Source organism: Atractosteus spatula, chromosome 4 (genome assembly GCF_055471065.1).
Source record: "Atractosteus spatula isolate fAtrSpa1 chromosome 4, fAtrSpa1.hap1, whole genome shotgun sequence".
NCBI classification, from domain to species: domain Eukaryota; kingdom Metazoa; phylum Chordata; class Actinopteri; order Semionotiformes; family Lepisosteidae; genus Atractosteus; species Atractosteus spatula.
Window position 1 is genome coordinate 55,239,002 of NC_142709.1, and position 27,539 is coordinate 55,266,540.

The 27,539-nt window shown below is 41.6% G+C and overlaps 1 protein-coding gene across 1 annotated transcript in view; it reads left to right on the top strand.

The window, feature by feature from the left end:
* Nucleotides 1–27,539, top strand: part of LOC148836622 (chloride channel protein 2-like) — a 281,173-nt gene that overhangs the window by 145,692 nt on the left and 107,942 nt on the right. The window contains exons 7-10 of the mRNA XM_088914194.1: nucleotides 10,597–10,728; nucleotides 14,141–14,269; nucleotides 15,567–15,700; nucleotides 24,120–24,197. Coding sequence (XP_088770320.1) covers nucleotides 10,597–10,728; nucleotides 14,141–14,269; nucleotides 15,567–15,700; nucleotides 24,120–24,197 — 473 coding nt within the window. The remainder of the gene's footprint in view (nucleotides 1–10,596; nucleotides 10,729–14,140; nucleotides 14,270–15,566; nucleotides 15,701–24,119; nucleotides 24,198–27,539) is intronic.

Genomic DNA, 27,539 nt, shown 5'->3' on the forward strand with positions numbered 1-27,539 from the left:
TTAAGACTGTCTTTAAAAAACATTGAGAAAACCCTTGAGCACACAGCAGCCCTTCAACAGCCCAGCTTCATACTAGAGTGGGGAGCTGTTAGTTTTTCAGTGCCCACATTCCTGCAATGAGCCAGAGTGGCACTAGAGGGCAATGTGGAGTCACTTCTCTCTACAGGTCCGTTTAAAATGTTTGTTTTGCAGAACCCCGATGAATCCGCTACAGACTGTAAGCAGGCTTGGGCTCACCCAGCCTGAGCTTTGACAAAGCCGATTATACTGAATGATAACTGGTTGATTGATTATTCTGTTCAAGCTGAGAAATTGTACAGTGTGTAAAGTGCAACATGGATGACTGAAGTAGTTTTTAAGAAAATTTGTATGGTCATCTTTTGAAGTTATTCCTTGACATTTGAGTTGCGGAGGCTATCCAAGAGCAATAAGAAAACTCACTATAGAAAAAGTAGAAAATGGAAGTTTTTGTTATCTATCATAATGTTACGATAATTTCATTTTTCTTTAGACAACTATAATGTAAAAATTGCATTTATATAGTGCTTTTCATACCAAGGTACCTAAAGTGCTTTGAATATACAGTACAAGGGGACTCTGCTTCATTCCCCACTGAAGAGCAGCACTGACATGGTTCAAGTGCAGCAACCATTAAGCACATGAAACCCCATGACACAGCAGGACAGCTGTGAGAAATTGCATCATCAGCTAATTCAAGAGAAAAGTTTAGGGAGGCCTGGTTGCACAAGACCCCTTGTACTTGGCAGAATACTAGATTGCCAGATCGCCAGATTGCATTTGGCAGAATACTAGCTACGTTCCACTCCACTGAACGACTGTGCAATTATGAATAGTGCTCTGGGTCTGGAATGACCAATTTGTTCAACCCTTGGTTTAACACCTCACCTAAAGGTTTTCACCTCCTACAAGAAAGGCGTTCTCTGTAACAAATACTGGAGCATTGGTTTGGAATTGGTTGGGTCCACCAACATCTCTTTTCCTCTGAGGTCTCGAATCTCGTGCTCCAGTACAGACCAGGTCCAGTCAGCTTTTGCCCAGTTTCTGAGATCTGATCTGATCAGATCAGACTACAATTCGCCGATGCTGCTTCATCACAAAGCTTCACATTCCCCTTGTCGTTCTCTCTCTTTAAAGGCAGTTCCTCTTTTCTGCAGGCAGTGATGCTCGTGAGTCAGTCTTCCTGATAGACAGCTGCCCTGGAAAACCGTTTCCAGTGTTAGTTTTTCTTTTAGCATTATGGACTCCCACTACGCAGTCCTGAAAGAAAAGTAGAGGCAAAGGGATAAATTGGCACTCCTCTTGATTCCATTTTTTCTGCTGCATGCGGTTTCATAGTTTAACACGTACAGTATGGCTGTGGTTGGGACCTGAGAGGCTAAAAAAAATTCCCCACTACAGTAACTCCCCTCCCTCTCCCCCAGAAGAAAAGAATCTCCAGTGGGTTGACTTGATCGGCAGTTCTAGTGATTGATTTGTTAGGGGTCCCTGCAGGACTAAGGAAGAAACGGCTTCTCATCCATTTTAGACTGACATCAAGCCCCTGGGCCCATGTCGCAGCACAAGTATATATCATCTCCATGCTCTTGCTCCCTAGGAGGAGGCTGGGCAGGTGATCACATTGCAGTGAGAATGCTGTTCATCTGTCACAAGGCAGGAAGATTTATTTTAGTATTTGTGTTACCTGTAATATTTCACGTGTCTTGAAGGTCTGTTCTCCCTTGGCGTTCATTGTCTTACCTGGTGCTTGGCTGGAACTGATTGCACATCAACAATCTTCAGTTCAGGTCCTCCTGGACCTGGATAGTCACAGGGTATCACTTGAGCACTCTTCATCCCACTTCTTCCAGGACCCGGTTGTTCTCCTGTGTGTTATTTCCTCTGAGCTCTTAATTAGGGAATTGAATTATTTCTTTCTCAGGTGTAAATGAGGTAATGATTTGAAACCCAGAATATATTCTGTATTGTCACCTTCAAGCATCAAAACTGAAGTGTACAGTCACACAGATTCTGTGAACAGTGTGGTCTCACTGTAGTGTCCTGTTAGCCCTTTCAGCCTTATTTTTCTGAACTTGGTACCCAAGATGATTTTAAGACATTGTTGGTACTGGTATAGTTTCCTTAAGATCAGCCAAGGAACAGCCTTAGAGGCTGTTTCTAGTACCTGTCTTCTATGCTAATTCTACAGGCCAACACATAGGTAAATGAGGATACCAAGAATGCAAGTACACAGCTTTGTGGTGAATGCAAATAACATCCCAACATGCTTAGAGTCATATAAAATGTAGCACAGGCCCGGTTACCTAGAATTACGCCCAGTACAGCTGCAGGAGGAGACTACAGACACTTTGAAAGAGGAGTGATTGTTGGGCTGCATTCAGTAACTGATGTTTTAACCTGATAAGTACATCATAAAACAGCTTCTTAAATCTGAGTGGTCTACCAAATCAGATGCTCGAAAACTGTATGGCCAAATTTATTAAGTTATTGCATGTAATTTCCTCGGTTTGTTTCTTATTTGTTGCACTCACACAAACACCTGCAGATGATTTGGGGTAGAGGTTGAACAGCAAATGTAAATGCTTTTTTCAATGACTGCTGTCTGTCATTTAACAGTGCTAATTGGGCATGTCACGACAGCCAGACTCCCTTCTCCCTCGTGGGGAGACCTGGACACTGTGCTGTGAGACAAACCATGTTGTTGTGAATTTCTACTGGAGTGAACCACAGGGAGGAGATCTTCGCGTGGAAATTATGCTGTGGTTTTTACATGAGTATAGTTTTCTTGCACATTCAGTGATATCAATAAATTAGCTCGGCTAGGTCCTAATTTGCTTTTTGGCTTAACCATGGACATAAGGTCTGCAGTACTTCATAGCAGAATAGTTAGATTTACCGTACTAATACAGTATGTTTCCCATAGGGAATTTTTTTATACATGAACAATGGCATGTCTGGATTGATAAACATGCACACATAAAAACCTTGTTAAATACATTAATAATAATTAATTACATTTGCTCATACACCCAGTTCTTTTCTGCATGTTCTCAGGTCTGTGTGATAACACTGTCAGAACCGTTTAGTACTTTAATTGCAGTTGTATCTTGTAAGCTCTCTCTGAAATCCAGCACCTTATGGAATAGGTTTCCCTTACAAGTTCAGAACACTATCAATTTTAATTTAGCAGCAGCATCTCTTTTGGGTGCCCTGGGAAGACACCTTGTAGAAGAAGGCACACATGCGTAGAAATATTGTATGAGTTCCTGGAAGGAGGGAGGTGATTAAAAAGTCATCACTTACTCATCCGCTGACAGCTTGATTGGGCGCAGAATCTCATTTTCTTATTCAGGGAAAAAATGGAAAAAAAATGTTTGGACACTTGAAGCTGTGTTGGTTTGACACCTTCATTTGTCTCCAGGAGATGCTGCCATCTAAATTATTAAGATTTTGCTGAATAAAGATGGGTTAGAGCTAATTCCTCTTTATGGTGAACTTACTGCAAGTCTCAGTTTTCCTGGACAAAACCATTTTTTGTGTCTTGACTCCAGTCAGTCTTTTTTCTTAGAGTGGCTTTGTAGCAGAGTTGTCTCAAAGCACTTTGCGTAGTCATACTGAAGCACTGCAAGAGTACTGAAATGTACAGTACAGAAGTACTGCAGTAGACATCAAAGAGGTTCAAGAAAAAAATCTCAAATGAAGTATCACAATTTAATAGGCGACTTTTAGTGTAGTTAAATTAGTGCCACAGGTTGAGTGATGGCAGTTTTATATCATAACATACTGAAAGAAGATTGACCCATTGAAGTGATGAGGAGCTGCATTTGAACCAAATGGGGAGTATATGAATTGGGAACCGGGAGATTGAGGTGTTTATGGGTTGGTTCAAATTTTATATACAGATAATTCTGTGAAAATCAGTAAGAATGAAAAGGGCATGGGCAGTATCACACAAGTAGATTAATGTGATTAACACCTGAGTACATTATTATTATTGCAATAGGCATCAAAATTATGCTCATCCTGTTTGGCGTGCTGGCCAAAATGCACATGCCTTCCCCTAGGAGCAAGATGTTGGGGAGAAGAGCATGCAACTCCCCTGTTCCTGGCTGCAGTACGTGAACATGGACCTGATCATGGTGAGGCCTGAGGGTGCCCAGTGCGGGGATGGAGTGAAGGAGATATGGGCTCAAGGGTAGTCCCAGGAGAGTCCCAGCTCTGCAAGCTCTCTGCTCAAGCGGGAGGAGATCATTCTCTCTGCAAAGTTGTGCAGTAGCCCAGACAGAGGAAGGGAAGGGGAAAAATAAAATTTTATATACTGTAGTGGTGAATGAGATTCTCCAGCCGAAAGCAGAGATAGAACAACAAAAGATCAGAAACCATGAGTAAATTACCAACCTGGTTTAAAGGACAAAAAGATCAGGACAGAAAGGTCCTGGGGAAGACCGTGAGAAAGAGGGACATTGACTGCTGCTGGTCTGTCGTGAGCCTAGAGTTGGGTTGCCAACTGACGCACCAGAGGTTTGTGCAACTGAGGGAGATGGGGAGAGAGGACACCTGACTATCTAGCAGAGAAAAAAGACTTAGACGAGGACAAAGTGGCTGACCTTCTAACAATAACGGTAGAAGAAAAAAAAGAGGGAGAGGCTGCCTGAAGAAGAGCTGCCTGAGGAAGAACTCGGACAGTGTCCCGAGTGCAAGGGATTCAAGATGAGGGAGTACGATGGGCTTGTGATATGGGAGGGCAGTCAGCCAGTTTGTCCCATTCACGCTTATCACATTTTCTCCTATCGCGTGGGGGAGACTGTGGCTGTGGAATTCTCAGGGAAGGGGTGATATGTGATAGGATGGCAAGTTCAGACAATATGGAAGCTTTTTCTAGATTTCTGTGAGTTTTGAAAAGAGTTGTGGAGCCCATGTGCTCGCCTGTTTACAGATAGAGTGACTGATAGATTAAGTTAAGCTACAGCACAAATATGAGCTGGGGTTTGGTTATTTGTTTTGGGTTTGGTGTTTTCTTGTAGTATTTAATTAAATACCATGTTTTTTACCTTAGTTACATTTGTGTTTCTGTTTTAGACTGATTTTAGGGTTGTTAGACCAACCAATATAAAGATACCTGCAACGACATGTTGCCTCTAGGTGTGTCACAGAAGGAAAAGGAAGGTTAAACAGAAACATTACAAAATTGAGGAATGCAATGTAGTGATTTTCATTAGTCAGTGACATACTGTAGTTACTGAGCAGATTTGAGTCTGCCTTTTCATTATTATTGAATTGATTGTTGCAGGTGTCCATTTGTCAACCAAACTGCTAAAACGCAGACACATGTGCACAACTGGACAAATATTTAGTCATTTAATAAAACATAACAGTAAGATACAGCATCTGCCTCACACAGTAAGCCATGCAATGAGGTTAAAACAGGAAAAGATACCATGATTATGCTACGGTATGAATTGTGCTGTAATATAGTACCATACATTTAGGGAAAAAAGCAAAGTTCAATAACAGGATCTTCTCATCTGAGTTCACTTGTGATTTTCTGTACAGGGCAAGCCTATCGCCACAAACTCCAGTCTCAGATGTTAAATGTTGATAATTTCCTTGTAGTCTTTCTTTTCTAGTGTTACCTTTCTTAGTGGTCAAGTGGAAGTGATGAAATTCAGACGTAATGTAGGGACTGGAGAGACTGCAGATAACACCCCAGGGGAAACCCAAGCTGAGAGCCTGTCTCTGACTGATTTTATTTCTGCAGCTCATGGAAAAACTGCTCTGCACGATCCCTTTTGCAGCAATTTGCTTGCGTTTTAAAAATTAATCACTCATTAGCGTGTTGAAATAAACAGATTGGCCGGTGATTGGATCTCAGCACGTCACACTCAATGTCATGTGAAACAAACCAGCACCTACAGGGGCCCAGCTTTTGAAACACCAAAACAAAAAAACAATACGACATGAGAAAAAATGGACAAAAGAAATGGTTGGTAACAGGCCTTATCAATTTCAACCCAATCTCCTTCTATTTAGATGAAACAAAGACACAAATGAATGTTTAATGTGCTCATTTCCCGCTCAGACAGAGTATGGTTGCATGAGTGTTGGTTGAGAAGTGAGTGTGTATGCATGGTCATGTTCAGTCACCTGGGACTTGCAGATTGGAGCTGCTAATTGAGCTCTAAAACTGCCAATACATATCGTTGGCCAATCCAAGGGTTCAGTCTCAACCCTGGATGTACTGTAGGCTTTTTACGCTACAGTACACCTTGTGATTACTGTACAAGGGGCAGCAATGAATCATATTTAGGGTTCTGTGTTCCCAACAGTAACCCCATTGCAGACATTGCTCTTGATTTCTTGAGTAAAGAGCTTTACCCTGATTGCTCCAGTTCACCCTTATATGGTATATATGGTATATTAAGGTACCAGCAATCTTGTAATCTTTCTGGTACTCTACTGAAACCTGAACAAGACCTGCTGTGACTAGTCTGTGAGCTTGAGTGTGGATTTTTACTTAAACTGGGCAGATATTAATATCTAGCATGTTTCCTTTATTAAAAAAACAGCTGGTACGAATTATCCATCTGATTTGGAATTGTGAGCTGAGAAAGGACAGATAAGCTTCTTCAAGTAGCTTAACGTCTGAGCTGTTCATCTTTTGACACATTTTATGAGCTCTGTGGCGATGAACAAAGCGTTTGGCACTGACCTGGGGAGAGGCGTGTCCCTGATTGATGTCACCGCAAATTTGCAGGCTCTTGGGAAGTTGCAGAGGTAGCTGTTTGATTGGCAGAGGCCAACCCTATGCTTGGGAGTCCTGAGCCAATTAGACACCACTTCTTGGGGAATAACAGACACTGCCAGCTAGTGACATGACTAGGTTAAAACTGGCGGGTTATAGAACTCAACCTAATCTCAGAGTGCCTTTGCTTAGCATTTCCTTTTGGTTTAATGAGCAATTAGTAGGGCTCTACAAATACCGCTATGCCATTGTGCTTCACTGTGCATCGCTACAACTGTCACGTTTCTGTCTGTAATTTACCTACTGTACTGTATATGATTCCTAACAGCCAGTCTGATCTGGCAGCCTTCCCAGTTGAACTAAGGTTGAGCAAAGATAAACTAATTCAATCGGGACATCGCAGTTATCAATCCTTCATTTATGAAGAGTCCAATGGACTTTGTTCAAAGACTCATCCTGAAAGCCAGCACCTCCTACAGCACAGTTTTGGAATTTCTAGTCCTGAGCAGCGAGTGCCACTTGTTGGTTCATTAACACCACTTCCAAAACCAACTTGACTTTCTCTAGAGGTAAGGCTTCATGGATTTATAGGTACTGACTAAACGTAACTGTGTACAGTAAAGCACTATGAGATGGAACCCACTATAGAAAGGTATGATGTAAGAAAGAATCCAATTAATTTGTAAAAGTATGTTTATGCAGTATAAGGTGGCACATCACCACTGTATCTTATTGTGTCAAAGCAGGGCAAAATATTGAGTTAGTTATAGTTAGTTCAGGTCTTTTAGCCTGAAGTAGCCAGCATTATTTTGTTGATACATTGGACAAGCATAGAGATCTTTTCCAAGATCTTGGGTGGAAATTTGTTCACCAAGTGCTTCTTTATGGAACGGAACAGTACAGTAAAATATCACATTTTGATCTGATGTGTTCTGCAACAGCATTCAGAAACCCGTTGTACTGTATGCTATCTGGGTTTGTTCACTGTCCGAAGCTGTTGTACTCTCTGCTTCAGCTTCTCAATTGTACTTTAAATTTCCAATTGGGTGTCAATGAAGCCTGGTGTTTGAGAGTTATGGTTGTTGCTGTAGTCTCTGGCTTTCAAAATTGATTTTTAATTTTAAAAATTCATTTGTGGATTAGATTGCCTTTAAAAGGTAAATCTACATATAAATTCTGCTGTTATGTTTTATATTAAATTTATATATATTATTACATCTCAATAGATTGCAGAGACATTGGTTTCTGACCCCTGATTTTGGTTATTTTTTTTCCCATATATTATCGGTATCTGTGCTCTGTTATTAACTTTCCCATTCAGGGTGTGTTTCCACCTTTTGTCATGTGCTTCCACAATAAATTCTAGGTTTCCATGTCTTTTGTCTGGAATAAGTAATTTTCCTGTAGTGGGTGAATTGATTTCTATATAACGACTGACATAGAATACATACAGTTCTCCATATACAGTAGGGTCTCAACATTCGTGAGGGCTCAATGCACAGGACTGTTGAGAATAGTCAAATTCCCATACTGTATAAGTCCATCCCTATAATGTAGCATAATTTACTACAGTATCTAGTATGTATGGTTAAAAGACGTACAGTAAATGAGCATTCCTTATATGATAAAATATTAACAATGGCTTTAAGTTATTGAAAATTACATTATTTTAGCGGATCAGTGATCACAAACATAGAGTAATCGGAATAGGAAACACAAATCCTTCTTCTACATCTAACAGATGCCCGCACTTTCTTTCTGCCTTTGTGATTAGCATGCCCCCTTGTAATGGAAACTGCCTGCAAGCCTACAAAATTGTCTTTGGCCTGTCATTCCCCGCACTGCTGGCGCAAAACCTGGAGCGTTTGTTACAATATGAAAACAGCACCACGTAGAGATATGAATGCTGGGTCGTGGGTGCTTGGGCAGTGGCAGGGAGAGGCTCAATTCGTCTCACGATCCTAGTCAGCTGTGCAGTTAATTTGAAAGTGGCGCCTTACAACCTTCAGCCTGATTTCTTCCCGCTCCACTCTTCTTCCATCCAAGGGCCCGTCACCCCAGACTGGATTAAGAATAAGAATAAGCAAGTTTGAGAATGTTAAATTTGCAGATGTCGACACCCTACTTTAATCTGCCAAACCAACAAATCAGTTGGCAAAATACCACATGGCGATAGTTTTTCTACAGGAGAGGAAATCCATATTCGATAACTTGTCTGCGCCTTCACACACCCTCACACACACTCCTGTGCTCCTTTGTTACAATGCAAGAAAGCTGATTGCCCACACAGCACACTGCAGGGGAGCTCTGCGCGATGTTATATAATGCTGGGAGCCTGGGAGCAAAAGAATGTCTTTTCATGTCTGCTGCTAAAGTGTGATACTGTATGCAGTAGGATCTATTTTATTAATAAAGGGCCCTCTCTTTGGTGGTTAAACTTTTTTTTGTGCAGCTTTAAATCCCGCTGTTTGCAATAAAAACACTTGTCAGGTGCCTGGCTAGTTGACATTGGTATTTGCATACAGTATGTCCTTCAATATGGCATTTTAAATTGTGAATGGAAGCACATCTAAGCAAATATCTCTGGTTAGATCTTATTTGAACTATTTAATTGAATGAACCTTTTATTGTTGATCAGCACTTCAAAATGCTACAACCGTCCAAGCATTTTAGATAGTTTTGTACAGTAAGTGCTGTAAGGTTGGCAGTAAAAACTACAGTTGATCTGTGGTTAAGCCTTGTATCTTCAATGCCAATACCAGGTATCATGTAGATGAGTGTGATCTTGCTGTATCTGCACTTTGATTACACTGTAACTGTGTTGTTCACTTTCAGTCTGCTGAATACATTTGTCACTGTAGCTGATCTAATCATAGGGCAGGATTGCTGCCTGCTGCACATAATCTTGTTTTTTTGCAATATATCTGTTTCCTTTATCGTATTTATTAGAAAGAAGTTATTTGATCACATGTGGAGTGCTGCCCATAATGGTCTTCATCAGATTTCAGGATGGACTGCTGTAAATACAGTAATATGTCAATAAAGTGATAACAAAACCTGTACTTACAGATTGGATTCCTGTGTCTCTCCAGAAGTTTGGAATTTAGATACTTGCTGTCAAGCAAGCAGAATAGGCAAAGTAGCCTCCTTGTTTCTAAATCTCTTGGCCTTGTCGTCACAGATCACCTTAAACAAGACAATAGGAATCAATTACTGCCACACTTTTTAAAATGCTGGGAGCTAATGCTCTCACATGCATAGGTACATGAGCGATTGAAGTGCTGACCTGAGCATATGGGAGCTCGGCTGGAGAAGGCTAATGCCTTTCAGCTGGGAAGGGAAGATATGAAACATTCTAAATTACCAGAGTCCATAAAAATGGTGTCAAGATGTTTCCATAAACAGGCATTACCTGAACTCCAGGCATAAAAGTATCAACCTCTGGCTTAGCTTAAGTATTGCAGCAGTAGTAGAGTGATCTTAGGGCAGTGAATAGTAGGGCAGATGCTGTGGAAAGGTCTTTCTTCAGGAGGTTCCTCAGGCACGTGGGTCATGTGACTTCTGCATCTGTCTTTTACAGTGCGTTTATTGCATTTGAAATCAGACTGGAACAAGTCTGTTTTTTTTTTCTCTTTGTGCCCTTGTCTCTTATATTGGTTCCCATTCTTTTTCAAGAAATAAACAGTTTGAGCAGTAAAGCCCTATCTGTTAGACTTGGGTATCTAGTATAAAAAAAATATAAAAAGAATGTGGACAGAGAATCACGGTTAAGGATCTGGCGTAAAGAAGCAGTGACACTGCTGACCTGACTTTGACCTTCTCCCATTCCTCGGCAGTCTGCACGGTTCGCTGTCAGAAGTTCCTGATCTCCAGGGTGGGCGAGGACTGGATCTTCCTCATCCTCCTGGGGCTCCTCATGGCACTGGTCAGCTGGGTGGTCGACTTCGCCATCGCCATCTGTTTACAAGGTGAGAGAGGGGGGTGATGGGAGGAAGGGGGAGGGAAAAGGAGAGGGGAGTGAGAGGCCCCTGCCTCTCAGGGAAAGGGAGCAGATTGGAAGAGTGTGAAATGGGTTTGCAGTATGCGACAAGCTTCCCAATCATGTTGAAGATGATCTCTCGGTTTCTTCCAAGAAAGCGCTGGATGAAAATGTTGGATCAATTAGCTGCTCACTACCAGACAGGATAGATGTTGTTTTTTTTTATTCCGATACTGGAGAGGAGGAAAGTATCAGGTAGGGCAAGACCAGAAGCGACAGGTGGGAGGAAGAGAGAGGGAAGGAAGTAGTCAATGAAGGTAGAAAAGACTGAGAGTCTTACATTGCGGGGACTTAAGTGGTGCCTTCTTCCTTAAAATAGTTTATTATTGAGGATCCATGGGCGGGATGCATAGATTCATCGAGTGTGGTAAGGTAATGCAATGAGATCATCAGCTCTCTGTGGTCATTAAAAATCTCAGGGTGTTTTTCTAAAAGAGTAGGGGTGTTATCCCGGTGGTCTGGCCAAATTTCCCATTGGCCTGTACAAATCATGGCCTCTGAATAATCCCCGTCTGTGAATTGGCTTCATCACTCTGTTCTCCTCCTCACTGATAGATGTGTGGTGACCGTACTGTATACAGTATGGCTGCTGTCACACCATCCAGGTGGGGCTGCACATTGGTAGTGGTGGAGGGGAGTCCCCATTACCTGTAGAGCCTGTAGAGTGTCCAGAGAAGCACTATATAATTGTAAGGAATTATTATTACACACCTTTGTCAACTTTGGGAACCATGCAACAGCCATGTGGCAGAAGCTTTTCCTGGACCTGATTAGGCAGAGTGCCTTGCTGATTGAAGTCATACCCTCATTAACACACATCCAAACACATTAGGAGAGCTGTCAGGTCTGTTGTGCACAGTGACCTTGCCTTGGCTCTCCCTGGTCCCTACCAAAGGCATGTTTTTATTCCTAATGCTACATGGCTGGAAATAAGATTGTATTTGCAGAGCAATCTGAGTAATTTCACATTTTACCAGCTGAAGAGTCTCCTGTGTAACATAACCCAAAGTGTTAATTTTTTTTCTTTTCTTATTTTGAGTAAACGTGAGCATTTTGTATATATTTTACGACGAGAGACGCGTTGGGTTGTCATCAAAATTACACAGCTTCTCATTAGCTCTCTGCAGTGTATTATAGAACAAGATAAACATTTCTCTTAAGATATTAGTAAATCCATTGATTACATCCAAGAAAAATGAACAAGCCTGGTTTTTGGTCTTTAGCTACAAATATCACACCCAATGCAATGGAAACACAATGAGGCCCTTTGGTCTCGTGAACAATGAAAATTATCTTCATGTTCTTGGTTGTTGTTATGCGGTTTGTTTCGGTGTGATTCTGGACTGAAGTTACAGGGGTATTGCCAAGTGTACTGTACTTGGATTTGTATGATCTGATTTTGTGAACTCTGATCTGTACAGAATTGAGAAGGCATCTAGCATCTAATGCATCTGAGTATTCAAACAGTTTTCACGCCTGTGGTCTTTCTTACACTCAATGAATACCACGTTTGCTTTGGTGCCACATGACCAGATCCTGCTAGGGGACAGTGCTTTGATTCTGTTTTCTCTCGGGGCTCAGAAATTAAAAACTGACCTAGAGAGGGTGACAACCGCTATACATTGAGACTTGATTACCACTGCACAGACCGGTCCCTTCCCTCTAGTAGAAAACTGCAGTCTTGGTTGCTTGGTAACTCATCGCTGCCTTCAGGAAAATAACTTGTGCATTGTGAAAGGTGGCACTGTGTGTGTCGAAAAATTACCTCTTAATAGGCAGTGAGGTCTCTTTCGTTGGCATATCTCAAGACAAAGATGTTTACAGTAGAAAACTGAATACCAAAAATTACAGTTCTGGGAGCAGAGTACTGTGAAAACTTTTGTGACGGGGGCAGTATCTGTGTAAGCTTACTGCTTTTTTGCTGTTTTTAATATCTTGAAAATAGAGCCCTGGGAGGAGGAGGGGGGGCTCTATCCATTATTTATCATCCGGGTGGTTCTGCTCAGCTCTGAGGAAAGCTTTTATAATTAAAGCTGTAGGCTACATTAATAGGCTTCTGCAGTTTTAGTTGTCTTCCTCGCCTTGACTTCTTTTTTGAAACGTTAACAGGGCCCAAGATCAAACAGACTTTCCAAGAGTTATGGGTTTCAAGGGGAAAGTTTTTATGAGTGTGGAGAAATTATAGTTTCTGAGTTAATTTGTTCTAAGTCTATAATTTTTTGGGGAGGCCGATGCTTTTAATGAGAATTTTGGCCTAGAACAGTATAATTTCAACGTTTTTAATAGATCTTTACTGTTGAGTGTTGGATAGCCACTGAGGGAAGTTTTCATATGAATAATAAACTTACAGCATAGGGGAAAAAAGTAATTGTATCAGTATATTACATGAGATGTGAAGTTATTTTAAGTGGAAAAATTATTCTTTAGGGCAGAGAGGCACCAGAAACTTTACATATTAATTCGGTGTGATTTAATTTGTTGTGCATCGAGCGCCAAGTTTATTTAATAGTAATTCAGAATAGATAAAGAATAGATTCCACCTAAAAGTCACTTCGTACTGTTTTTTTAAGTTGCCATTTTTGTAGTCTGTTTTTTTACAATTCATTCTCTGCCTAATCCAGGGAAATGCTTGCTCAGTGGAGCTCAGACACTGTGCAATGTCTGTATCAAGTGTTTTATCAGTAATACACATCCCACAACATAACTGAGTGTTTTCTGACAGTAACAAGAGTCCAGGTTCTCTATGGAGGTCACCTTTAATGAACAGAACTCTATTCAGACTGGCCTCACCTAACTCTTACTGCTTCCCTATGTCTACCTCAAAAACATTATGTGAATGCCTGTGAATTACTGAGATACACATATAGGTTGGGATTACATTGTGCTGACCACTCTCGGAATAGATCTGTACCAGCCCCATCACTTCAGTTCCAGAAACTTAATCATTGAATTGGTCGATTTACTGTACTGTACATGAGGCAAGTTGTGAACCCAAACCTTCTGCAGGGTTAGTAAGAAATAATAATAAATCATCTCAAGTATTTTAGGAACTGAGAAGAGAGAAATTGAGTCATGCAATCTGTTATACTAGGCCGCACTGGAGAAGTGGTTAGGGATCTGGAATGTGGATCAGGACAGTTGTGGGTTCAATTCACAGGAGGGACACTGCTGTTGTGCTCCGTTCTCTCAGGTTGTGCAGTGAAAAGGCCTGGGTTTATACAGGGCTTCAACCATAAGTGGCTTTGGGTAAAGGCATCATATGAATAAATGAATATAACTGTGGTTCATCTGAAGGGAAAACCTTCAAGACAATTGCACGGGCTGGCTCTTGTGTTTTACAGCACAGAAGTGGATGTACGGGGGTCTGGACAGTAACGTGTTCCTGCAGTACTTGGCCTGGGTCACCTATCCCGTGGTTCTCATCACCTTCTCAGCGGGATTCACACAGATCCTCTCTCCGCAGGCTGTCGGTGAGTTCGCCGGCTGGCTTCCAACCTGGACCTGCTAGTACCCAAAACTACTGTCAGGGGCTGAGCCCTGTTAAGGAGCGCTGCAAAGTAGCTCACACCTACCTTTTTTAATCTTACTCGTAGACTGCCTATTACTTTTGAAATAATTGAATTTCCCAATGAAACTTGTGAAAAATGTTAGTTGTTTTTCTAGACATTTAGGCGCAAGAGTATAAAGAAAGAAGATCTAGAAGGGCGTTCCTCAACGTTCCTGGTCTTTGGTGAACCAAACTTAAGTCTAGATTGAGTTAAAGAAAATGTCTATGTTCATCTTCAATTTCTTGTATTTCAAATGTCCTTTAAACAGTCCTTTTCAAAACATTTGACTATACTTTCTTGATTATTTGTCCTCCTCCATGGGCTTTGTTTGAGGTGTTTGCCTAGCTGTAGGAGGGCTGAATGACCAGTAAGTACAGATGATCAAAGGGAATTTTCTGGTTTGCTCTAGAAACCACTTTGATAACTAACTTTATCAAAACGTTAACGGTGTTCAAACCTGTAAAATTAACTTTAGACATACACAGAAACAGCATAAAAAGACAAAAAGAAACAAGAGGCCTCTGAGACACCAACAGTCATATTGTATATATGTGTTTTTAATGTTTTGTGTTATTGTGTAATGTTAAAAGATATTTATTTGGGCAATATTCTCCGACTTTATTTTTCTCTATTTCTCTATTTTTTCCAATCCTCTGTCCTGTAATATTAACTTACAAGCAAAGTCAATAGTTTGTGCAACGTGCTGGAAACCTGTAAATGTAATCTTTATTAAATTGCAAGGGGAATGGTGTAGAACAGGCTGTGAACCAGACCACTAGGGGGCACTGTGCTGTTAAAGGTGCTGTGTTTCACATTACAGCCCTGAAATCTGTTGAAATTGTCCGTTTAGCATTCGGGTTATTTATTGAATTGAGGTTTGATTGTATGCCTTTCAGCAATGCAAGGACTCTGGCATTTTTTTCCAGGCTTTTTTTCCAGTCCACACTTAAATGTATTAACAGATGCCACAAATCTCAGTGCGCAATTTAATCTGATTGAATATTAGAAAATAATCTTTCTCTCCTTTCTTCTTTCTCACTTCTCTTCTGCTCCCTTTTCTCTTTCTACCACATCCCCCTTTCCTCTCTCTTCCCACTATTCCCCCTCCCTCTCTGTGTTCTTCCATCTCTTCTCCTCTCTCTTTCAAAATCCCATCTCCGTCCCTCTTCCTCCCCGCTTCCCCCTTCTTCCCCTCTCACTTTTTCTGCCCCTCCCTCAGGCTCGGGGATCCCAGAAATGAAGACGATCCTGCGAGGGGTGGTCCTGAAAGAATACCTCACTTTCAAAACCTTTGTGGCCAAAGTGATCGGCCTGACCTGCGCGCTGGGCAGTGGCATGCCCCTGGGCAAGGAGGTAGGAGACCCCTCGCGCACCGGTCTGAAAGGGCTCTCACTGACCGAAGACGGAATTCGAACTTGTCGTTCCTGTTTAAAGGGTGGTATGCGGGGTTGTGGCCATTTTTGTTTTCCCAGTTTTTATCCACTCCTGCGCCCCAATTGTCTTTCAGAAGCCAGCTGGAAACGCTCCTGGAACTGGGAGAGTGGCAGCCAAGAACGGGTGGCGACAGGTGTCCTCTCCTTGCTCTTGGCGTTTCTCGCTCCTACTCTAAAATCAAATCCACACTCCACCCCCCCACCCCTCCCGCCAAGGCCCGGCCACCTCCTCTCAGCAGCCTTCCTGGCTGTGCGGAGGTGCTGAGGTTATTCTGGGCCCATTGCGTTACACTCAGCTTCCCACTTGCCCACTCAAACGGCCGATCAGAGCCTTATTTCTGAGTCTCCCTGTCAGGCTGTCGCAAGCCCACATGCGCTGCTCTTGCCAGTTTCGCAGCAGTCGAGAAAATACCAAACTGGTACTTTTTTCAAAGCCATCAGCTTAAATTCAGCACCTAGTATGCCAAAAAAAAAATTGAGAATCCCAATTACTTTTTTTTTTAATCCAAACATTTGTTTTTCATTTAAATATCCGAAAGGGTTTATGGTAACCCATTCTATGTTCCTTAAAACAAAATGATGTATGAATTAGACAATCAGTTAAATAGTTGGATCTTGAGCGCTCAGTTTGGAAGGCTCCACCGTATATAAAGATCAGATACTTTGTGAGTTTGGTCTTCTCCAGAGAGGTGTACTGTATAGGTGCAAGTCATGCCACAATCCTTGAGGACCTATAAAAAAGAGTTACTGATCATGCATGTTCAGGAATTGCCTATCAGAAAATGACTAAACAAGCATGGCATGAAAGAAGGATACCACGGAGAAAACCATGATGCTATCTGTGCATCAGTTTTCTAACCGCTTCTTCCAGTTGAGGGTTGCGGAGAAGCCGGGGCATCTCGGCAAGCAACAGGGGCAAGGAAGGATACAACCTGGATGGGAGGCCAGTCCATCACAGGGTACGCACAGACACACACACTCACACCAGGGCCAGTTTTCCCTGACTCCAGCCTACCAATGTGTTTTTGAACTGAGGGAGGAAACCGGAGAACCCGACTGAAAACCATCCAAACTAGGGAAGAACATGCATACTCCACACAGATAGCACCTCAGGAATTGAACTCAGGAGCCCGACATTGTAAGTCAGCAGTGCTTACCACTGCGCCTCTGTACCTCCAAGTAGATACCTACACTGCTCTCCAAAAAGAACATTGCTCCGTGTCTCAAGTTAACAAAGAGCGCATACTGTAGATGATCCAGTGCTGGAGCCCTGGGATCATTTCCTCCTGGCTGTGCTGGAGTCAATACCACATTGTGCATAGGACATCAGTGAAGAACACTTGCTGGTCCAGCACCCACATAAACTATTCATTTTTGTTCTGTTAACCTTCTAAATGAACTGTATTCTCCAAATTCTTTATCTCATCTGGCTATATTTAACACTTTTGCAAAGTCTTCAGCAGTCGATGACAAAACGCATGCATGCTATACATACTATACATAGACGTCGCTCTGCTTTACATGTCTTTATTGATCCTTATGAAGTCATTATTATTAAAATTATCATGCTCTGCCTGAAAGAGAATATTAAACCAACAGGAACAACCGATAATGTGTTAAAATAGTGGAAATGAGCCAAATTTCTGCCAGCGCAAGAAACAAAGATCTTCAATGAAGAATAAAAAGGATTTGAAGACGTTTTTCAATGTTTTGATTCATCCTCCTTTATTGGGTAATTGCATGTGCGTGTGTGTGCTTCTGAGTTCTGCCGGCCTCTTGATGGGTCTCTCTCTGGCAAACAGCTCTGTTGAGCTGATGGATGAGTCAGAGCTCTAACAGATAATAAGAGCAGTAGATTTGCATTATTATCATTTCACGAGGAGTAAGAGCCTGGCTCTCTTCCACCCACACAGCTCCGCTAATCAGCTGAACTCCGCCCGTCTCTCAGCAGATCCTCTGTGCCCGCTGTGAAGGGCAGTGGGCAGTGCGGTCAGCTACAAGACAAAATCAAGTGTGTGTAGCGACCCCTTCCTCTGGCACAAACACGTGTTCTTACTTCTTCTGAGATTAAAAAAAAGTCTCTGATGACAGCAAAGTAGCTACAGTAATGCTGAGATCAAGAGACCTTTCTCAAGCCTTGATTGAACAGAGGCAAATCCCTACACAGCTTTCTACATGGGGTGTCACTCAATTTCTAAAAAGGGTGTTCCTGGATCCTTCCATCTTTGTTGATGTTGAAGGGGTCTCTAGGGTTGGCTTTGTCTGTGCCTGAAAGTCCAGAAAATGTTGAATACCTGAATCAAGTGTACTGTACAGGAGTTTTATAGCTGTATTTTAAAAAATGAATGTCAGTGTAACTGTAGTAACTGCCACTTTAGAAAGGGTCAGTGTAAAATTTAAGTAATAAGAAGGATCTTTTTTTTCTTTGCATTATTTTTTTTTGCTGTTCGGTCATACTGTAATATGTGGGCAAAAGTACAACACTACAATTGCTGCTATTTGTTAGTGCAGGTCTGTTGTGAAATTAATTATTGTAGCTTAATGATGTCCTAGAGCCTTTTGGTTCTAGAGCTGATGGTATAGACAGAGTGGAATTTGCATCTTATGATGGAAACATTATACAGCATAGGTTGGATCCAAATTGCAGCTCACTTGAGTTTTACAGGTATGTCTTTTTTTCATTAAAATATTATTTTCGCCTGAAGGCCGTCTTTACGCCAGAGGTGGGACTCCACAGTTTAGAGATGGCTGCTTTCCTTATGGAATGGCACCATGTTGTGACTTGTAATTTCCGAGGTTCTTCAGAAAACTGTCTTTGCCTGGTCAGGGTCCAGTGCGGGTCTAGCTGGGCAGGGTTTGGTTTGCCCAAGGGTATGTTGACTCCTATGACAGGCCCTGTGCCTTTGGGCTCAGAGTTCTTTGTTAAAGCATTGTGCTTTGTGATCACAGTAAGAAAATGGGTGCTGTGGTGGGCCTTGCGATGACCGTTATGTGTAGCTCTTGTGTTGCTTTGACGGTTGTAGCATTTTACAATTGGCAAACCCTTACTGAGGAAGCATAAAAAGAATATATTCAGTCATGCTGGGATTTATGATGTATTAACTGTCTCGCAGAATGATCTGTTCGCATATTTAAAAAAAAAAGGGCAACTTCAGCCTGCTCCTAACGAGATGCACCCAGAACCGAATTAGAAGTAGGGATTCACATCGCATTTCCTTTCCATCTGCTCTCCGAAAAGAGGTCAAAATGTGAACGCGTCTGTGCCTGCCGTTCAGAGAGACGGAGCAGCTGGTGACGGGGGGCCTGCTGTAATGGGAGTCTGGCATGAATCGGCTCGAGAGAAGTGTGCCATTGAGCTGCAGTGGCCCCGAGCAGCTTTGGGATCAGAAGCTGAATCTTTTCCCCCTAGTTCTAAACCTGTTTTCACTGGTGGGTTTGAGTGCTGTGCAAGAGCAGTGGAGTTAATATTGATTTACAGAAGGGAATGGGCTTAATATAGAGGCAAGTGACGCACTGTCTGGGTGGCAGGGGGGCAGACGGTGAAAATGAGAATGCTGTTTTTCGGAATGAGAGATGGGCAGAGAGTTCCTGTCTCTGCCTGGCCTGTCTACAGAGTGGGGAGGGCAGCTGTGGCAAATCATAACTCCCTACTGTCATTTATTGCTTTTTATTTGTTGAAGGTTATCCCTGTGCTGGAACCTGTTAGTCACCAGAGTCTGCTGAATCCGAGTTTGCTATAGAAATGCATTGCACAGAAACTCTTTCTGCTGTCAGACCCATTTCAGTGGAAATCTCTTTTCACTGTTTGCTCTTAAGCTTCATTTTTACATTTTAAGATTTATAACCAATTTATGTATCACCCTGCAATTCATAGCTGGCAGTCCACTGAAGCTAAGCAGGTGTGAGCCTGGCCAGTACCTGGAGGGGAGAGATTCTCCCTCCTTAGGGAAATGAAAGGTTGCTGTTGGAGGAGTTAGTGGGATCAGTAGGAAGTGCTCTCCCTATGGTCAGTGTGGGTCCTCACGCCCCATTACAGTTATGGAGATACTATCCTGTAAAAAGATGCTGTCCTTCTGATGAGACGTAAAACCGAGGCCCTGACTCTCTGTGGTCATTAAAAATCCCAGGGTGTTTCTCGAAAAGAGTAGAGGTGTTACCCCAACATCCTGGCCAAATTTCCCATTGACTTCTACCAGTCATGGCCTCCTAATAATCCCCATCTATACTGTAAATTGGTTTCATTACTCTGTTCTCCTCCCCACTGAGAGCTGATGTGTGCTGAGTGTACTGGAGCACTATGGCTATGTAAGTTTAAGAGTCATTCATTTATTATTATTATCAATAATAATAATTATTATATTAATATTTTGAATTATTAATTATTATAAGTTAATAATGGATCAAGTGTTTTGAATCACATCTTGCGTCACAGTGCTGGAACACCCTCTAGAATAAGAGCTGATGCAAATTTCACTGGTTTGTGATCTTTAATAGCAAAACAGTAGGAAGGGTTGAGGAAGCACATTAAGTAGACTGAACCAGACTGACCTGACAAAAAGCGGTAGAATTGGCTCACTGTTGTGCCCTCCTCTTTTAACGTGTATCTGTTTTGATCCGTTTTGAGCTACAGACCAGTGATGGAAATTTTGCTTTATTTGGTTCTGCACCACCTCATTACACATTTCAGTGCTAATTCCAAGTAGAAATTCAATAAATGCTTGTCGTGGCTGAATCTGTTGTGCTGATGACAGAAGGTGTTACGCTGTGCATGTTTGAGCTGTAGAGCTCTTCCTCTACAGTATAAAGTGCTGGTGTTAATCACACACAGCGCACCGACTCCAGGGCAATGATTAAGCAGCACTGTTCTCCGGTCGCTCTGCACTGACGGGGGACTGCTGTGCTGCGCTGACCCCCCCCATCCCCGCTGGGATGCGTGTGCCGTAGTAATTGGATCACGTTTCCCGGCTCTTTTGTCGGCGGTGTTTTAAACAAGGTGTTTGCACAACAGCGTGGCACGGCCCTGGAGAGAGCTGCGAATGAATTAATAAGCAGGTACACTGGAAACGGGCTCGCGTTTCAGAATTAAAGGAGCGCGGCAGCTTTTGTTACACGTTCAAGCACAGAGTGTCGGGGTCTTTTGTTATGGATGCGGGGCCCATGAAACGTTAGCCCAGCTGCCGTGGCCCTGTGGGGTCTCACAGCGAACCGGAGTGGAGAAGCACCTCGGAAACTAGGTCACTGTGATGCTGCTCCACATGGCCTTGACACAGCATGACATTGACACAAGGGAGGGCATCCACAGCATTGCAGATCTAACCTGTCCAGTAATATTGCATGTGGTCATCTCGTGAGGGCGTTATTATTCAAGTGACAGCAGCAATTGTGTCCAGTAACAGAATTAATCTTACTCCCCCCCCCCCCCCCCCATCTTTAAAACAGAACAACTTAAGCTCTGAGTCAGAAATTGATCCACGTTTCCCTTAAAGGCAGTGGAAAAATAAGTTTAAAGTTACTAACTGGGCAAGTATCAGCTTTGAGGGAACAGTACCATGGGTAACTGATTCAACTGGCTGTTTAACTTGATTCCCATTGCTATCTCCTCAGCACAGTTGCGCTGTCCATCACAGTCTTTCAAGGGTGGGGAAAAAACTTCTAGACCTTGCATGTGGGATCAGTTATGTATTAAAGGCTTAAAAGTTCATTTTTAATGCTTTCAACTACCAACTGACCTCAGAAACTTCAGGACACTTTCAGACAGGGTTTAAATTAAACCTCTTAAAAACTGATTAATGCATAATCTGAACATTAAATCTTTGCAAACTTTACACTCTTGCTTAATTATTACCTATAATTATAGGTAAATATTAGTACCTTCACTGACAAAATTGAAAAATGTAAGTCTTGTAAAAATTTCCCAGTCATTATTAATTTCTGAGTGTTTCACAGTAACCCATAATTTAAAGTTGCTGTTGATCTTCAGCTAACACCATTGTACTGTGGATGCCCTTTAGTATAGTTTCAAGGATGTCCGCAGCAGTCGTTCACTGCTTTGACAGATGGGCTGGGCCTTTTGGCAATGCAGTAACGAACTGCCTGAAGTGCTAGTGCAGGGTTCAATCCCCAGACTACCCTCTCCAGCATTATAATTCTCTATCCTGAGAGATATTCCATATCCATTGACTATGCATGTACAGTAAGTATGGTAACACTAACCAGCTGCTCTTAACTGTTTCTGCCACCTGTCAGACTGCGAGAGTAGCACTTCAATGTTACTAGATTGGAAAGTGTTTGCAATTTAGGCTTGTTTACTTTACAGTATTTCTGGCTATGCATACATTATTTCTGTTAAAATAATTGGAGAACAGTATGTCCCATAGGAGGGGAGCATCCTGTCTAAAGTTGTGGGTACAGCCCAGAACATTCCTACTGTATATCCGATCATTGCCCAGGACTGTAAAGAAATAGCAGAACAGGCATTTTCATGAATGCTGATGAAAACTACCATCAGGATGTGCTATTCAAACCAAAAGAAGCTTCTGAATCTTCTTCACCTGCTTCTAGTTCAGAGCTGCCTCAGCTGCTGTGGCTCTATGGTCTCATACAGTATCTGCACAGACATCAGTGGGCATCTAGTGGAATCAGCTGCTGTAATGGAAAAAGTGAAAGCTTAAAATAAAGTCAAGAAAGTATAATTTAAAGCTTAAGACCCTGCTCTGCGCTTTTTTTTGTTGTGGCCTACTGTCATGCTGCGATTACTGTAATTAAGAACATCATCAATTTTACAAAGATTTAACACAAAGGTAGCTTATATAGTAGCTAAAAGGTCAGGTGCAGTATTGAAAGCCTGTCCAAGATTTTGTGGCTATTGTGAGCACACTTAGTAAGACTGTTAGTAACATGATCATAGCAAGTTCAAAGTGAAAATATTAAGTCATTCTAGTTACTCATGATTAAAAAGCAAAATCTTACAAACAGCCTCTGTCTGTGACATTTTCACAGAAAACATTCTACACTACAAGCACGTTCTGCACAGTAGATGCAATGGACCCAGGAGTGTACAACTGTATATGAAAGTTTTTGCTGACGTGTGTTTTTAAGCACATGCTTGCTGCAGACCAGTGATTAGCAGTGCTGTTTCCATGGTGCAGGACCATAAATGTTTGTGAAGGTGGAACGCTAGGCTTTTATTATTGAAAATATTGTGGGTGGGCTGTGCCAGCAGGACTGCAGTGGTCTACATATCAAATAATGGACCATACGGCTAGAATATGAAGACAAGAGTTACAGTACCAGATATTCAAAGCAACATGCTTTTTTATTTCACTAATTCAAACTATAATATTGTGGTTCAATCTCTGCTTGTAAAAACATTTTTATAAGAAAATTATTTGGGGCTTACAGAAACATCATTCACAACAAATACATTATAACTTATTTTTTTAATAAAAAATCTCTTTAGTATCACAGCTAAAAATAAAAGAGCTTTAAAATGGGCTTAATCATTCCAGAGCATTTTTTTTTGCCGATTTGACCGATTTCAGTGTTGTGCAAAATCTGTCTGTATTGCTTAATCAGCCCACAGTGTAGCCTTTGACTTCCAGCTTGTCTCCTTTCCTTAAATGCATTTTTCTCTATGGGCTAGATGACATCTCTTGCCCAGCAGTGTGAGTCATTTCAGGTTTTACCAGCTGTAGAATCCTGTGTTTAAGCCAACACCAACTGTTGGAATCATCAAGCTTGTACAGTATGGAGAGTAATGTTATGTAGACATGTGAAATAACTGTGCCTCAGGTGCCGATCCTCAGATCCTGTCACAGTAGAGGCTGAAATGGATGACAGTGCCATGCAGTTGGAGTCTTTTTACAACCTTGTAGTGTAGTGAATGCCGCAGTGTTCCTGTATTATGACTACACTGCAGTGCCCTGGAACTGACTGTAGCAGAAGTTTGCACAACTTTTCATTCCAAAGGCTCACAAAGGGCCTTACATACTGTGTAGGAGAAGACACTACAGAGTATCAGCAGTGGTTTGCAATGCATTATAAAAATGTGCAGTACAAAACTTGTACATCTGCTAGTGACATGACCCAGGCTCGAACCTGGGATACTTGGATCACCGAGCTGAACCTAAGCTCCAGTGAGCATGCTTTAGTAGTTGAGCTGCTTAGGACACCCGACAACTGGGCTTAAACAATGGTGTATAGGCAGTTAGCACTCAAGCAGTGGCGCATAGTGTCCAAGGCTATCCCAACAGAATAGTAGAAATAGTCATTGTGTTTCTCATAATGTGTAAAGGATTCCCCTTCTGTTCATGTTCTTTCTCCATTTCTCTCTCTAACAGGGCCCGTTTGTGCACATCGCCAGCCTGTGTGCTGCTCTCCTGAGCAAGTTTATGTCCCTCTTTGGGGGAATCTATGAGGTAAGAAACACAAGGTTGTTGGCTTAGTCTTTGGAAAGTTAATGGAAACTTGGTTGGGTAGTTTGGGGTACATTCTGGCTAATTTACAGGTTTGTTTTTTCTGCCAAAGAAGAATGCAGATGATTAAACCTAATAAGCTTTACTAACAGATAGGCTACAGACTGGAAGATTAAATGATGTTTTAAGTAAATTGTCTAATAACCTAACCGGTGTCTGTGAATAGGTCTGTTCGTACCGTATCTATGATTATGGTGTTTCAACAAGAGCTCCAGGTGTTGCTGTGGGATGTAACCATTCTGCAGGTACATTACAAACTGCACAGTGACAATTCACTCACACAGAAGGGATAACAACATATCCTCATAACTTTTTTAATTTATTGAAAATACCCAGGATAACATTCCAGCCCAATTAGTAGTTCAATAAATAAACACTTCTTTAGTTTTTAATTGGTAAGTGTTCTATTTTTAAAAAGGCCTTAATAGTTAAGAGGGACAATGCCTTTGAAAAGATCAATCTTCTAAACGTGAGGTTGACACTTCAGTTTCTTGTTGACAAAATCAGTGATTTGAGTCATAGCTGGTGTACTGACATTTTTCTGTGATCTGTCATCAGATACTACATTGTAGGGTATCTGATATAATGCCATTACGTCAGTGAATGAGATGGTGATTCTTGACACTGTGTAACAGAGAAACCGTCACTAGGCCGGTTGTGATGTGTTTGAGTAGTGTGCACTGTGTTGTTGAGCTTTAAGCCAAGCATAATTAACAGTAGAAAGGTATTGTACCAGTATGCAAAGCATTTTTTGTTTCAAAAAAAGAACTTAAAAGCTTTTGGTACTTTCAAATTACTGAGTAAAGATAGAAATCTGCCTTTTAATACAACAGTTCCTGTTGCACTTACCAGCCATGGAAGACTGGCGTAGGGATATTCAGCTACTTTAGGCTTGCTGGAACTTCATTTGTGATGTCATAAGAGGATACTATCAGGTTCTATTCCCACACTTACCAATTGGAGACCAGGGATTGTTCTGTTTTGCACTTTTTTCAATAATCATTAACTTATCCAGAATTGTTGAACACTGCATTTTAATGTTGTGTTTAATTGGTCTGACCTTATGATCAAATTAAAATCAGAATCAATACAGATGCTTCTGAAATCAGTTGTTTTGAGCAAGGTTGAACCTGCAAATTGACATTTTAAAAAAAGTATTTCATTATATACTGTATGCCTGTCAATAATATATATATATATAATAGATTGAGTGATGATTAATCTAGTCTTAAGTCTGTGAATTCTACAGTTCTGCTTATGCCTTCAAAACAGATTATAATGATGTCAATATTATTGCATTCCAAAAGATTTTTTGCACACGTTTCTAGCATCCTGCTTGCTCTTTGATCCCCTCTCTGTAACTCCTAAAAAATCAGGGTACTAATATGATTCTAGTCTGCTCACTGCACAAGTTTCTTGTTATATGCATTGTGTGAGTGTAGCTCTACAATAATATGTTGAACAATTCAAGTTCCCAATTGTACATAAACAGATGCACAATTATTTAATATTCATACATACAGTATGTATACCGTATGTATGTGATAGGATATTTTGAGTTCAAAATGACAGCTAATTGTATGGGAGAAGTGCCCTCTGACAATGAGGAAGGGAAAATATTTCTGCTTAAAGGAGGGGCTTTCTCCCATATTAAAATACACAGTTCTGGCTTCAGTCAAAGCTGAACATAGAGAAATATTGATTTAAATAAATGCGTGTACTAATATGTATGTGTGTTCTTTGATATATTGTTCAACTTCCATCAGGGTTTAACAGTTAGAAAATGCAGATTGCTAGCCGTATGCTATAGTTGAGGCAGTGTCGAGTTGTGCTTACACCGCACTTTATCAAATATTCATGCATGAGGCATGGGGCCCAGTACCGCAATGATGGTAAGCCTCGCTTACTGCAGAGGTGTTGAAGCCCAGATACAGGGAATATCAATAGCACAATCACAATCTCTCTCTCAGCCTCTGTTTCTCTTACTCTTGCTCTCTCGGCTTATTCCCTCAGTCTGTGTCTCTGCAGCCAGTGAAGTTTTATTGAACTTCTTATACTGTTACTGTCAACCCTGGCCTTGAGAAAAATGCAGATACAGTAATGTATATGCAGGGCTCTTCACTTTGAAATCCTGTTGCAGCCTTCATTGGAGTGTCTGTAGCTTTTGCAGTATGGACATCCCTAGGCATAACTCCAACCCTAAGTGTAATTCTAATCCTAACCTCTAGCTTCAACACTGATTCTCTGACTCTTAATTGTGAAACTCCCCATCACTGTACTGTGCAGTACATCCACTCCTGACAACTTTAACTATAGACATTCAGATACCCATGGAGAAATTTTTGGGTGGATCAGCACGGTTTTCTGAAAAGGTTCTGAGGAAAAGTCATACCTGAACTGGTCACCCTTGTTGGAGCTTACCCTTTATTATGGGTGGACAGTGCTGGGTACTGTAGCTCTGAATGAGGTGTGTAGTTGACATTCCTCTGAAGATTGTTGTTCCAGATGGTTGGTAATTTCTCTGTCTTGTCAGGTAGGACAGTCGCACTCTGGTTACTGATAAGAGACGTGAATTTTACTTTTAAAGGTTAAGTGTGTGCCCAATTAACCAGGTCTAAACTGAAGTATGTACAGTAAATGTGTTATACGTATATCCTGTTGCAAAATATTGTGTTCAATGTCACAATGTTTGAAGGATTCATAACAGCATGCAGTGTTCCTATGTGTCTCTGTTGCATGTCTGAAATGACATTTTCTGAGCCAACACAGGCCAGAGCAGAAGATGCCAGTAGCTCTTTTGTATTCCTGTGCATTTCTTATTGCTTCAGACAGTGGAACCTGGTGAAAATATTTTGTGGAAGGGATTTGAAAGGGTACATAGAAATAGGCAGGTAAACATGCATTTTAAGGAGAATCTACCCATTCACTGGTGATGGTGGCTTTTTTAATGGAGGACATCAAGGGAAGGCCTTCTTGTTTAGTCAGAAGCTTTACAGTTTTATTTTTCTCTGGCCCATGTGCTATCACAGGAGGCGAGCTTTGATGGACATAAGGTAAGGAAGCCGAGCAGCTCTGTGCGAACCCTACTATTCTGACATCATCATGTGGTTAAATAAGCTGTGAACCAAAAAGAGAGTAATGGAGTCAGTTCTAAGTAGATTTTTCCTTTCCTTGGATTTGGGGTTGCTCATTGATTTTGCAATTGAATTGGTAGAGCAGAGCAGAAAGCAGAATTGGCCATAATCCTGCTCACAGCTGTTAAAGGGCATCATGAGCCCTTCTGAC